Here is a 13,722-nt window from a genome sequence, read left to right on the forward strand (position 1 = left end):
TCTGTATCAATCAATCATTTGTTGTTATAAGTATTTCAATATAATTTCTAGCATTTATGTAGCACTTTGCAGTTAGCTGAACACTTTTGCACATAATAGCTCAACGAATAATCACAACAATCCCTTGAATCATAGGTAGTAGTATCAGTAATTTTAAGATGAAGAAATATACTTGGAACCGTCAATCTAATGATGCAGTGACATTTCAAATAGTTGTTAGAAGAGAAACTCAAATCAAAATTCCTTAACCAGCTCATGGAGACTTCTTCCAAAGGCATTTTAATAACCTACTGAGAATTGCCTTATTTTGTAGACCTATGATTTAAATTAGGAATAAACCAACCAAATCAGCATATAGAAGAACGAGCTAGAAACAAAAGAAGATAACAAAAGAAGTAAAGTTTGTAAAGTTTGATTTAAGGAGAGCAGTATTTGCTTAAATCTTGGAAATAAAAAAGAAATCAAGATTTTAAATGTTTAGAAGATCTAAATTTTAATTTAAAAGTAGATTTAAAATTTTAGATTTTAGTAGAGAATAGAGGGAAATAGTGTGAAATTTGGTGCTGATTATATACATAGTGAATAGTTTAGAATAATTATGGGAAGCATGATACCGGGAGTGTCATTTGTAAAGCCTGAGCAGTAGGGGAAAGAATTTCCTGTTAAGAAGGATAATTTGAACAAAGGATTTGGCAGGTACATATAGAGAATAAGTTTTGTATTCAAGAGATAATAGTGAAAGGCAGAATTGAATATGTAGGTTAGGGTCATAGCTGTAATTACAGTACATACATTATAGTACAGTTAAACCCTGTAAGACTCATAATTAGCTAATTATTTAAAAAAATATAGTAAACTCTTACCCCAAAACACAAAGACGAATGACTCGTGAATATGAATGTTAAATCACGTGTAACTCTGATAAATAACACTCTGATGATGTCTTGTTGTAAGCATTCTCTCTCCTTAGAAATACCTTAGTACTGCAGCCCATTGCTATGTCTAGATTCCAGGCTCACTATTATGATCAATAGATGTTTGGAGGAAGAAGCTGAATAATTGAATTACATCGCTACTCACCTAAGGTGAACAAGAAAATAGAAGAAGTTGAAATTGCTTAGAAACGATGCTTATTTAGTATTTTTATTAATTATAAATCAGTTTTGATCTCTGAAGGCATATATTATTGAAATCTGATATTTTAATACTTATTTCAATTATAAGCTCCACAGATAATATGAAAACTCTGAACTCTGATACCAACATCACGAATACTTTACCTCTTACATGCTCATTATTTTCCCTTTTCTTCTTGCCTCATATTTACCCACAGCCAATATTCAGAGACTTTGATATTCTGATGGCCTTTGATGTTTGGAGACTACACATAAACCTAGTGGAAATATTTTGATCATTTCAGTAGGTTGTGAAATATTAATTTTTATATTTCATGCTTGCCCACTAGGAAAGCAGAATCAAAGTGTTTAAATAGTAAAAATATCTGAATATGAATTAATTATGTGGACAATTTAAGTATGGCAATAATTTACATTACTTATGATGAACTTTTAACATTATTAAAGATTAAAGCAACTCACATTTTAAAAAAAGTAGTGTCCCTCTTTTAAAAAAATGAAATCTAAATCAGATATGTAATTTTTAAAGAAGTTAAGAATGAAGGTTTTCTCTCTTTGAAGAAGGATAGAAAGAAAGAAGAACAAGATGTATTGGCCTCATCGTTACTTCCTGCCCTGGAACCAAAATTACCTTTGAGACATCCTAAAATTACATACAACAAAGTTTGAAAATGTGGTCTCAAGTAGAGATGGGTGTGGGGCATAACGGGGATACCTTCCAAGTACAGATAATGTTACAACATTGTGGGGTATTTTTTAATAGTTAATTTGAAAGAAACCTTTCCCTTATGAATCTGGAGAAGAAAAGAGACATTCAGAATGTGAAGGCTGTCTTCAGATATCTGAAGACAAATGCCTTCTAGGATTAGCTTGATACGTTTTGCACATAACCCATTTGTATCAAATTTAGACAAGTGGATGGAGAATGCCAGAGTATAGATATCACACCTTTTTCAACATGAGGAAGAACTTGCTGCTTCAAATGGAATTGGGTGGCCCAAGAACAGAGTGAGTTTGTGATCACTGTCTCCTTGTGTGAAACATGGAGATTTTTAGCAAGGATGCTCTAAGGTTTATTATCTATTGTGTGCATTGAACAATTCTTTCCAGACTTGAGATTCAATGTTTTTAATGGAATACCAGACTTATAACAGTGATGTTTATCTTGAAGATTTATTTTTATAATAGCTTCAGGAAGAAAAATTAGATTTACATTTATACTTGAGTAAATATTTCCCCAGAATTTTTATAATACCTTAAGTATAACATATACAATATTTCTTAAAACAAAAATTAAGATTTTGGCTCTGTTCTAACAACCCTTCTCCATGTGGGCAGTGTAACGTCCCCTCCACTTTTGCTTCCAGTGGTCTGTGACTCTGGTTTCCTTTAATAGAGATGGGCAGTTTAAAGGAGAGGCTGATCTATAGACATATAAAATAATCCAGCTTCATGGAACACCTTGGAGTCTAATCTCCTTTAATTTACAAGTAAAAGTCTACTTAACTTCCTGGTATTTTTATTTTCCTCAGTCTTACCACATGGAATTATTTTGTTCTTTGATCCAGATCTATTCTTTCTAGGTCCCTAGACTTTGCTTTCAGGTTATAGTTCAAACATTTTTGTCTATTTCTTATTTAAGCTGAGATTCTTTCATTTAATGCAGGCACTATTACATTTTTCAACTGATGGTGATTCCACTCTATATGCATTTTAAATCAATTATAATTCTCTGCCTACTCTAACAATTGACCTTTCCTGAAATAATTGATATTTAATTCAGTAGAGATCATTATTCCTATGTCTTTTTCCCTATCCTGCACTAGTCTTTTTTTCCCAGGAGCTTTATTCAGTATCCTAAACAGATGGTTGATTGTCCCCAAACTAAAAGCCTTACCCAGGTTTACAAAGCCCATGATCTGGCTGCTGATTACCTTTCTGATCTCATTCCAGATTACTCTTCTCCCAGTCCACTATATACAGCTTCATTGGCCATTGTGCTATTTCTTGATCAGACAAAGGTGGTTCCAGCCTGAGGCCTTTGCAGCAGACTGGAATGTTCTTTACTCCTGATTTTTGTATGACTAGCAACTACCAATATTTTGAGATCTCAGTTTAAATTTTACTCCCATAGATATGTCTTCCATAAAAACCTAAACAGAGTAGCCTTTACATATTACCCTACTTAAACTTTCTATGGTTTACCCATATCTATATTGTATTAAAATTATTTATGTATTTGCATTATTCTCCATCTCCCACACAAGAATGGGTGATTTATTAAAGTAGGTATGCTATCTGTTTTGTTCACCAAAATCTCCAGCACCTAGAAAAGGACCTGGAATATAATGGGAGCTCAAAACATATTTGTTGAATGAATGAACAAGTAAATGCATGTTCCATCACTCCGAATGTCCTTATATGTTAATTTGGCTGAGGGTGAAATCTTTCAACTTTATTATAACTGAAGCTTGCAAGATAAATAATAGCTTTATAATCTTTTCCTAATTTCCTTCCATAGAGCAGTAAAAAAAGGTGTTGGTAAAAACATACTTGTATATATTCATGTAAAAATAATCAAAAATTAGTCACATTGTCATTTTGGATAACAAAGAGAATGATAGTTTGGAAGTTAAAAGATCAGAAAAGATGCCACTGGAGGTAATTATTTAGAGATTTTAATTTTCACAGCTTTTTTGGTCTTAAAACTTGTTTCCTTCTTTGACACCTGTTCATTCACATGAACTATCAAAATAGCACTCAGATTACCTCTTGCCTAGATATTTTAGTACACACATTTTATAATGAGTTTAAATAAAAATGTTGTTTAAGGGGGACGACTTAAAGTTATATTCTAAACTTTTTCATTGTAGATGGATTGTTTGACAGATTTCTTAATATAATTTTGTTTTCTATAAGAGCTGTATCATTTGTTGTGATTTGGAGGAGGACATGTTTTTCACTCTTAATTTGCAAATAATTTGTATATCAAGAAATTGTAGTGCTACTTTATAAACTTCCAGTGTTAGAAAGATGATCTAAAATTCTCTTGCTTTATCGAATTTCTTAGTTTCTCTCTTGGCTATTGAATGGTAGCCCTATAGCATTATTATCATGTTTTTAATATGCATGTTAAAATGTTAAAAATAATTATGTAAAGCAAAATCTCCTTCCTTGTAAAGTCTTTTTCTTTCTGTTAATAGGAACATTTTCATTATCACTCCTATTTATTACACTAGTTGCAATTAGTGTAGAGAAATATGTATCTGTACCAATTCACCAAAAAAACCAAAATCCTGTACTTATATTGTTCTGTTTTTCATATCATATTATGTATGACTGTTTTGTGAATATTAAAAAATAGTCGTTTGTGCAATTTTATTTTTTCATTATTGTCTTGGTCTTCCATATCTATTCATTTATGTAATATGTACCATTTGTCAGTAAAATCACTGTGTATGTAAATGGCAAAAATGTATGTATATCCTTTTCACCCTAATGTCCACCACAGACCTTAATACAGCATCTTTCCAAAAAGGTTAAGTGACCTGAAACATATAAATAAATATAAAACAATCCATGTAAGTGTAATAGTACAACAAACAAAATTAATAAAAAGAAAACCTCTCTGAAACTTTCTTCACCCATTACTTTATCAAGCTTTTCATGTGTAAATATTTAGTTCAATAACCAGTATTTTTGTTGACACAGATATTAGTGCCCATAAATTATAACAGAATGCTGTGAATCTTTAACAACATAATCTTTTTTTTCCAATAAATAATCTTTATATTTTTTTCAGTTAGCTTTCTCTGCTTTCAATAATTATATTTAATTTTCTAACCATTGTTAGGAATTAGGATGAGGTTTTTGGCTTACTTAAGATCATGATTAACTAGGACAGAGTTACACAGTCAGTATCACACTAACGACTAGGAGATACGATGTCCTCAGCTTCAGGGTTGTCTGTGGGGCCTGGGGTGGTGGAGTCCTGGGCCTATGGCTTGCAGCAGAGAGCAGCCTGGGAATAGCCCCTAGCAGGGCTCCTCTGAGGCCGGACTGAGCTGAGCGGAGTCTGATGGTGCGCCCTGCGGTCCCCGCAGGTGGCAAGCACAGTGAGCGACATCCAGCCCTTGCTGCTTCACTGCGACATGCTGAGCGCAGCCCAGGAGGCGCTCTACCTCCCAGACATCTCCTTCAGCAGCCAGCTGCGGAGCGTGCCACTGCTCATCGTGGACAAGGGCCCCGTGGAGCTGCCAGAGGAGTTCGTGGTCCAGGTGCCCAAGGAGCTCAGATCTCAGCCCAAGGTGCGGCCAGCGGTGGGGAAAGAGGGCTGCGGGTGGCTGGGCAGGGGCTCCTGGGAGGCTCAGCCTCAGGCAGTGGCCCAAATGTGTCTTCTCATATACTTAGTCTCTGCATTCACTCATAGTGGCTGATGTTTGCACCCACTGATATCCTGATCTGTTGTTGAACAGTGCATGCTTGTTCTACATTAGAGCCTCATCACTATCTCAGAACGTTTGACTTTAAATTTCTGATTGGATTTGAAATATCTTTGCTTTATCACAGGAAGTTTACAATTACTCTTAGTGACAATGTCAATGGTTGTAAAATTTGAATGGTTGTAAAAGACATGTTTTAACATTTCTGATCATCTGCTTGTTTGAAATAAAATTCACATCAGTGGAAACTACCAAGATTTTTGAGGCAATTATGGTGAAAACATCTTGGTTAGGAATTGTATATAGTCATCTAAAGCATGAAACCTGATAGAAAAGTGATTTTTACACAAGAAACCTAATTTTCTTATGAAAATGTTGGAAAGTGCTTTATTTATAATATTATCTCTGTAGCTGGCAAGTACAGTGAGTGACATCCAGCCCTTGAAGTTCCAGTGAGGAATATTATACCATATTTGCACAAAATTCAATACTGCTCTTTTCCTCAATACTTTATATATATATTTTTTACCTTTACATAATATTTAGGCAATATAATTTTTCTTTTTACTCACCAAACTCAATACAGACACTCTTATCCCTCTAATTTCCCTCAGGGAATATAATATGTATAATGTAATATAATATAATATAACATAACATAATATACAAGCATTATATAATATTTATATATTTATTAAGTATTTATATAATTATATAAATACTATATTTGTAATTTTCTTTGTGTCTGCAGCATGAAAAAGGCTGAGAAGCATTTGGCAGGTGGAACCATGAGTATCAAGACTTGTTCCAAAACACACTCACCTCTCCTATAGCATAATTTAATAATTATACAGGAAATACTGGCAAAGGAACATGAAATGCCACTATATTAGCTGAGCTTATCTTCTAAGCCCCATTACAGAACTCCCTGGTAAAATAATCTGGAATACTGTGTTTTAGTTCAGGGACTAAGGTTAATGCATTACCCTTTGATCAATTTGAGATTTAAGAGACTTGTGAAATTTAAAGCTAACTCTTCAATTACTGCAGCCACATAAAAAGAGTAAGTGTGTGGTGACTTTCACACTCACAGTGGCTCTGTCCACTCAGTCACGTTGTTCAACCAGTGGCCTAGAATCTTTCAGTTCAGATTAGCATTTCTTCCCTAGTGGTGATGATTGGGGGGCAGTGGTGGTGGGTAAGTGCCTATGTTTCTACAGAAGCATGTAGAATTGACTCCAGTGTGTTCAGAAAAATCAGGGGAAATGTATGGTAAACATTCTTTAAGAACTACATTTTTTTCTTTTCTGTTTTGCTTTGCATTACCATTTCAAACCTGAAATTCTCTAAATTGGGTGTAGTTACATTTTTCACAAAATGTGCTTCAGCAATCACAAAGTTTACATAATATTGGCTTTTGATTTATATTGTAAAATAGTAACATGAAATTAATATTATTTAATTTACCCAATACATATATGTTCATCAGTTTCTAGTACTAGTGAAGAAGAAATCTAGAAATGAATTTTAATTTTTGAGTAGATGTTATAAATGTTTAAATCAGCAACTATAACATAAACACACACACACACACATAAACACCTGCTGGCATTTCTGTCTTGTGACAAAAATTTAGAATAGCAGTCAATTAGAATAGTTTTTCCTATAGTAACTTTACTAAGATGTTGGCTGAATTTTTACATTCCCCCACTTTTATAGCTTAATAAGATTTTTCTATATTACGGGCTTTTACTTTTTGCCACGTATGTGGCAGATTATACAGTGCGGTAATGGGATTAAGTCAGGTTTTCTATCAACTTACAACTAGGAAAAGTGTATTCTATTCTGTTTTGGCCAAAGACAAAAATGAGGGTACAAGGCAACCTTTACGTGATCTTGTAAATGAAGTCTGATGTAAATGTCATGTGATTTAAAAGGAGCCTACAGATCATGCTAATCTGCTATGATGAGGCCATACTTTCTGAAAGTTGCTTTTGTGCAAAAGTAATTTTATCAGTGAGATAGAGAACAACTGAAGGTCATCTTAAATGTTCCCTATAGAAAGAATAAAGGAAGTGAAGTAAATATTACAGGGGCATACTCTTTCTTGATATAGAAGATAATACATACAGATAGAACATTTGGACCATTATTAAAAATGAAATTAAAATGGGAGATACCACATTACCTTGAGCTCTTAAAATTGAAAAGACATGAAGAATTCAAACTAGAAAATGTCAATGAACTCCAGCTTCCTTTCTTCCTCCCCCTGTCTTTCTAAAACAAAAACAACAGTATGTTATAGAAACAAGATACTTTAAGATATAGAAAAAAATGGAAACAATGAAGACATATTAATGCAGTCTTTGATTGGAAAATAAAATTGATATTACTTTATAAAAGTTAACCACTATTTGTTCTATCGATAGCCAAACAAGCAAATAGAAACCCAACACACACAGCCTTAACAATATAACAAAAACCCTTTTATTTGTTTGAAATTAAACTTTGCCCCCTTTTTCCCCCTTTACATTCATTTGACTCCAGATAGCTAATAGCAGTTCTTTTTTTTATAACAAATTTAATCAGTTATACATATACATATGTTTCCATATCCCCTCCCTTTTGCATCTCCCTCCCTCCCACCCTCCCCATCCCACCCCTCCAGGCGGTCACAAAGCACCGAGCTGATCTCTCTGTGAAATAGCAGTTCTTGAGAGTTAATGAGTGTTTGGATTCACAGGAATTAGGACTTCACAGTACAGCAGCAAAGCATAAAGGATTAAAAAACATTGTTCTCAAAAGACCTGTTTCTCTTTAGCGTACTAAGGCAGAAGGAAGTCTGAGGGCAGATTGCACAGTTAATGACTAGATATCACAGCATTTCCTTGAAGCTAAAGGAATGCTGATGTGTTCTTTATCAGCATTTTCCTTGCTTTAATTGTGATTTTCATGCAGGTGCTTAAAAAGTTCATTGAGATGATCTACAAATAACCCTCCTGCAAGCCATACATACAGTGTGCAGGGCTCATACAAGTGTTCTCTCAGAGTACAGCTAAAGCATTTCAATCCTGACAAGTCATAAAAACTCTACCCTGTGCTCATTTTTTTTTTAACATCTTTATTGGAGTATAATTGTTTACAATGGTTTGTTAGTGTCTGCTTTATAACAAAGTGAATCAGCTATACATATACATATATCCCCATATCTCCTCCCTCTTGCGTCTCCCTCCCACACTCCCTATCCCACCCCTGTAGGTGGTCACAAAGCACCTAGCTGATCTACCTGTGATATGCGGTTGCTTCCCACTAGCTAGCTATTTTGCATTTGGTAGTGTACATATGTCCATGCCACTCTCTCACTTCAGCCCACCTTACCCTTCCCCCTCCCCATGTCCTCAAGTCCGTGCTCTACGTCTGCATCTTATTCCTGTACTGACCCAAGGTTCTTCAGAATGATTTATTGTTTAGATTCCATATATATGTGTTAGCATACGGTATTTGTTTTTCTCTTTCTGACTTACTCCACTCTGTATGACAGACTCTAGGTCCATCCACCTCACTACAAATAACTCAATTTCATTTCTTTTATGGCTGAATAATATTCTACTGTATATATATATATATATATATATATATATATATATATATATATATATATATATATATATATATATATATGCCACAGCTTCTTTATCCATTCATCTGTCTATGGACACTTAGGTTGCTTCCATGTCCTGGCTATTGTAAATAGAGCTGCAATGAACATTGTGGTACATGACTCTTTTTGGATTATGGTTTTCTCAGGGTATATGCCCAGTAGTGTGATCACTGGGTCGTATGGTAGCTCTATTTTTAGTTTTTTAAGGAACCTCCATACTGTTCTCTATAGTGGCTGTATCAATTTACATTCCCAATAACAGTGCAAGAGTGTTCCCTTTTCTGCACACCCTCTCCAGCATTTATTGTTTGTAGATTTTTTGATGATGACCATTCTGACAGGTGTGAGGTGATACCTAATTCTGGTTTTGATTTGCATTTCTCTAATGATTAGTGATATTGAGAATCCTTTCGTGTGTTTGTTGGCAATCTGTATATCTTCTTTGGAGAAATGTCTATTTAGGTCTTCTGCCCATTTTTGGATTGGGTTGTTTGTTTTTTTGATATTGAGCTGCATGTGCTGCTTGTAAATTTTGGAGATTAATCCTTTGTCAGTTGCTTCATTTGAAAATATTTTCTCCGATTCTGAGGGTGGTCTTTTCATCTGGTTTATGGTTTCCTTTGCTGTGCAAAAGCTTTTAAGTTTCATTAGGTCCAAATTGTTTATTTATTTATTTTTTTAAAATTTCCATTTCTCTAGGAGGTGGGTCAAAACGGATCTTGCTGGATTTATGTCATAGAGTGTTCTACCTATGTTTTCCTCTAAGAGGTTTACAGTGACTAGGCTTATATTTACGTCTTTAATCCATTTTGAGTTTATTTTTGTGCCTGGTATTAGGGAGTTTTCTAATTTCCTTCTTTTACATGTAGCTGCCCAGTTTTCCCAGCACAACTTATTGAACAGGCTGTCTTTTCTCCATTGTATATTCTTGCCTCCTTTATCAAAAATAAGGTGACCATAGGTGCATGGGTTTTTCTCTGGGCTTTCTATCCTGTTCCATTGATCTATATTTGTTTGTGTGTCAGTACCATACTGTCTTGTTTAGCATAGCTTTGTAGTATAGTCTGAAGTCTGGGAGCCAGATTCCTCCAGCTCCATTTTTCTTTCTCAAGATTGCTTTGTCTACTCAGGGTGTTTTGTGTTTCCATACAAATTGTGCAATTTTTTGTTCTAGTTCTGTGAAAAATGCCATTGGTAGTTTGATAGGGATTGCATTGAATCTGTAGATCTCTTTGGGTAGTATAGTCATTTTCACAATGTTGATTCTTCTAATCCAAGAACATGGTATATCTCTCCATCTCTTTGTATCATCTTTAATTTCTTTCATCAGTGTCTTATTGTTTTTTGCATACAGGTCTTTTGTATACTTAGGTAAGTTTATTCCTAGGTATTTTATTCTGTTTGTTGCAATGGTAAATGGAAATGTTTCCTTAATTTCTCTCAGATTTTTCATCATTAGTGTATAGGAATGCAAGAAATTTCTATGCATTACTTTTGTGTCCTGCTACTTTACCAAATTCATTGATTAGCTCTAGTAGTTTTCTAGTAGCCTCTTTAGGATTCTCTATGTATAGTATCATGTTGTCTGCAAACAGTGACAGCTTTAGTTCTTCTTTTCCAATTTGGATTTCTTTTGTTTCTTTTTCTTCTCTGACTGCTGTGGCTAAAACTTCCAAAACTATGTTGAATAATAGTGGTGAGAGTGGACAACCTTGTCTTGTTCCTGATCTTAGAGGAAATGGTTTCAGTTTTTTACCATTGAGAATGATGTTGGCTGTGGTTTTATCATATATGGCCTTTATTATGTTAAGGTAAGTTCCCTCTATGCCTACTTTCTGGAGGGTTTTTATCATAAATTGGTGTTGAATTTTGTCAAAAGCTTTTTCTGAATCTATTGAGATGAACATATGGTTTTTCTCCTTCAATTTGTTAATATGGTGTATCACATTGATTGATTTGTGTATATTGAAGAATCCTTGCATTATGGGGTTAAACCCCACTTGATCGTGGTGTATGATCCTTTCAATGTGTTGTTGGATTCTGTTTGCTAGTATTTTGTTGAGGACTTTTACATCTATCAGTGATATTGATAGATATCTGATAGATATTACATCTATCAGTTTATCAGTGATATTGACCTGTAGTTTCCTTTCTTTGTGACATCTTTGTTTGGTTTTGGTATCAGGGTGATGGTGGCCTCGTAGAATGAGTTTGGAAGTGTTCCTCCCTCTGTTATATTTTGGAAGAGTTTGAGAAGGATAGGTGTTACCCCTTCTCTAAATGTTTGATAGTATTTGCCTGTGAATCCATCTGGTACTTGGCTTTTGTTTGTTGGAAGATTTTTAATCACAGTTTCAATTTCAGTGCTTGTTATTGGTCTGTTTATATTTTCTGTGTCTTCCTGGTTCAGTATCAGAAGGTTGTGCTTTTCTAAGAATGTGTCCATTTCTTCCAGGTTGTCCAATTTATTGGCATATAGTTGCTTGTAGTAATCTCTCATGATCCTTTGTATTTCTGCAGTGTCAGTTATTCCTTCTCCTTTATCATTTCTAATTCTGTTGATTTGAATTTTCTCCCTTTTTTTTCTTCATGAGTCTGGCTAATGGTTTATCAACTCAAAGAACCAGCTTTTAGTTTTATTGATCTTTGTTATTGTTACCTTCATGTCTTTTTTGCTTATTTCTTTTCTGGTCTTTATGATTTCTTTCCTTCTGCTAACTTTGGGATTGTTTGTTCTTCTTTCTCTAATTGCCTTAGACGTAAGTTTAGGTTGTTTATTTGAGATGTTTCATTTTTCTTGAGGTAAGATTGTGTTGCTATAACCTTCCCTCTTATAACTGATTTTCCTGCATTCCATAGGATTTGGGTCGTTGTGTTTTAATTTTCATTTTTTTCTCGGTATTTTTTATTTTTTTTGATACACGGGCCTCTCACTGTTGTGGCCTCTACCATTGTGGAAAACAGGCTCCAGATGCACAGCCTCAGCAGCCATGGCTCACGGGCCCAGCTGCTCCACGGCATGTGAGATTTTCCTGAACCAGGGCACAAACCCGTGTCTCCTGCATCGGCAAGCGGACTCTCAACAACTACGCCACCAGGGAAGCCCTCTCGGTATTTTTTGATTTCCTCTTTGTTTTCTTTAGTGATCTTGGTTATTTAGTAGTTTATTGTTTAGCCTCCGTGTGTTTGTATTTTTTACAGATTTTTTTTCTGTAATTGATATCTAGTCTCATAGCGTTGTGCTTGGAAAAGATACTTGGTATGATTTCAGTTTTCTTTAATTTACCGAGGCTTGATTTGTGACCCAAGTTATGATGTATCCTGGAGAATGTTTCATGAGCACTTGAGAGGAAAGTGTATTCTATTGTTTTTGGATGGAATGTCCTATAAATATCAGTTAAGTCCATCTGCTTTAATGTATCATTTAAAGCTTTTGTTTCCTTATTTATTTTCATTTGGATGATCTGTCCTTTGGTGAAAGTGGAGTGTGAGAGTCCCCTACTATTATTCTGTTGCTGTCAATTTCCCCTTTTATGGCTGTTAGCATTTGCCTTCTCTATTGAGGTGCTCCTACATGGGGTGCATAAATATTTACAATTGTTATATCTTCTTCTTGGATTGATCCCTTGATCATTATGTAGTGTTCTTCTTTGTCTCTTGTAATAGTCTTTATTTTAAAGTCTATTTTGTCTGATATGAGAATTGCTACTCCAGCTTTCTTTTGGTTTCCATTTGCATTGTCTATCTTTTTCCATCCCCTCACTTTCAGTCTGTATGTGTTCCTAGGTCTGAAGTGGGTCTCTTGGAGATAGCATATATATGGGTCTTGATTTTGTATCCATTCAGCCAGTCTATGTCTTTTGATTGGAGCATTCAGTCCATTTACATTTAAGGTAGTTATCGATATTTATTTTCCTAGTACCATTTTCTTAATTGTTTTGGGTTTGTTGTTGTAGTTCTTTTCCTTCTCTTGTTTTTCCTGCCTAGAGAAGTTCCTTTAGCATCTGTTGTAAAGCTGGTTTGGTGGTGCTGAATTCTCTTAGCTTTTGCTTGTCTGTAAAGGTTTTAATTTTTCTGTCAAATCTGAATGAGATCCTTGCTTTGTAGAGTAATCTTGGTTGTAGGCTTTTTTCCTTTCAGCACTTTAAATATGTCCTGCCAGTCCCTTCTGGCTTGCAGAGTTTCTGCTGAAAGATCAGCTATTAACCTGATGGGGATTCCCTTGTATGTTATTTTTCCCTTTTTAGTTTTAATATTTTTTCTTTGTATTTAATTTTTAATAGTTTGATTAACATGCATCTTGGTGTGTTTGGGATTTATCCTGTATGGGGCTCTCTTTCCCATATTAGGTAAGTGTTCAACTATAGTCTCTTCAAATATTTTCTCAGTCCCTTTCTTTTTCTCTTCTTCTTCTGGGACCTGTACAATTCAAATGTTGGTGCGTTTAATGTTGTCCCAGATGTCTCTGAGACTGTCCTCAATG

General features: G+C 34.6%; 1 protein-coding gene across 22 annotated transcripts in view; it reads left to right on the forward strand.

Annotated features, from left to right (window-relative positions):
- ADGRL3 (adhesion G protein-coupled receptor L3) overlaps nt 1-13,722 on the forward strand; it is a 590,718-nt gene that overhangs the window by 13,328 nt on the left and 563,668 nt on the right. For 14 of the 22 annotated variants that reach the window (XM_082611711.1, XM_082611707.1, XM_082611717.1 and 11 more), the window contains exon 2: nt 5,240-5,443. The exons of the other annotated variants lie outside the window; for them this stretch is intronic. In XM_082611711.1, the coding sequence (XP_082467837.1) occupies nt 5,240-5,443 (204 nt within the window). The remainder of the gene's footprint in view (nt 1-5,239; nt 5,444-13,722) is intronic. 22 annotated transcript variants of the gene reach the window in all.

Source organism: Mesoplodon mirus (assembly GCF_964341445.2).
Source record: "Mesoplodon mirus genome assembly, chromosome: 2".
Lineage (NCBI taxonomy): Eukaryota > Metazoa > Chordata > Mammalia > Artiodactyla > Ziphiidae > Mesoplodon > Mesoplodon mirus.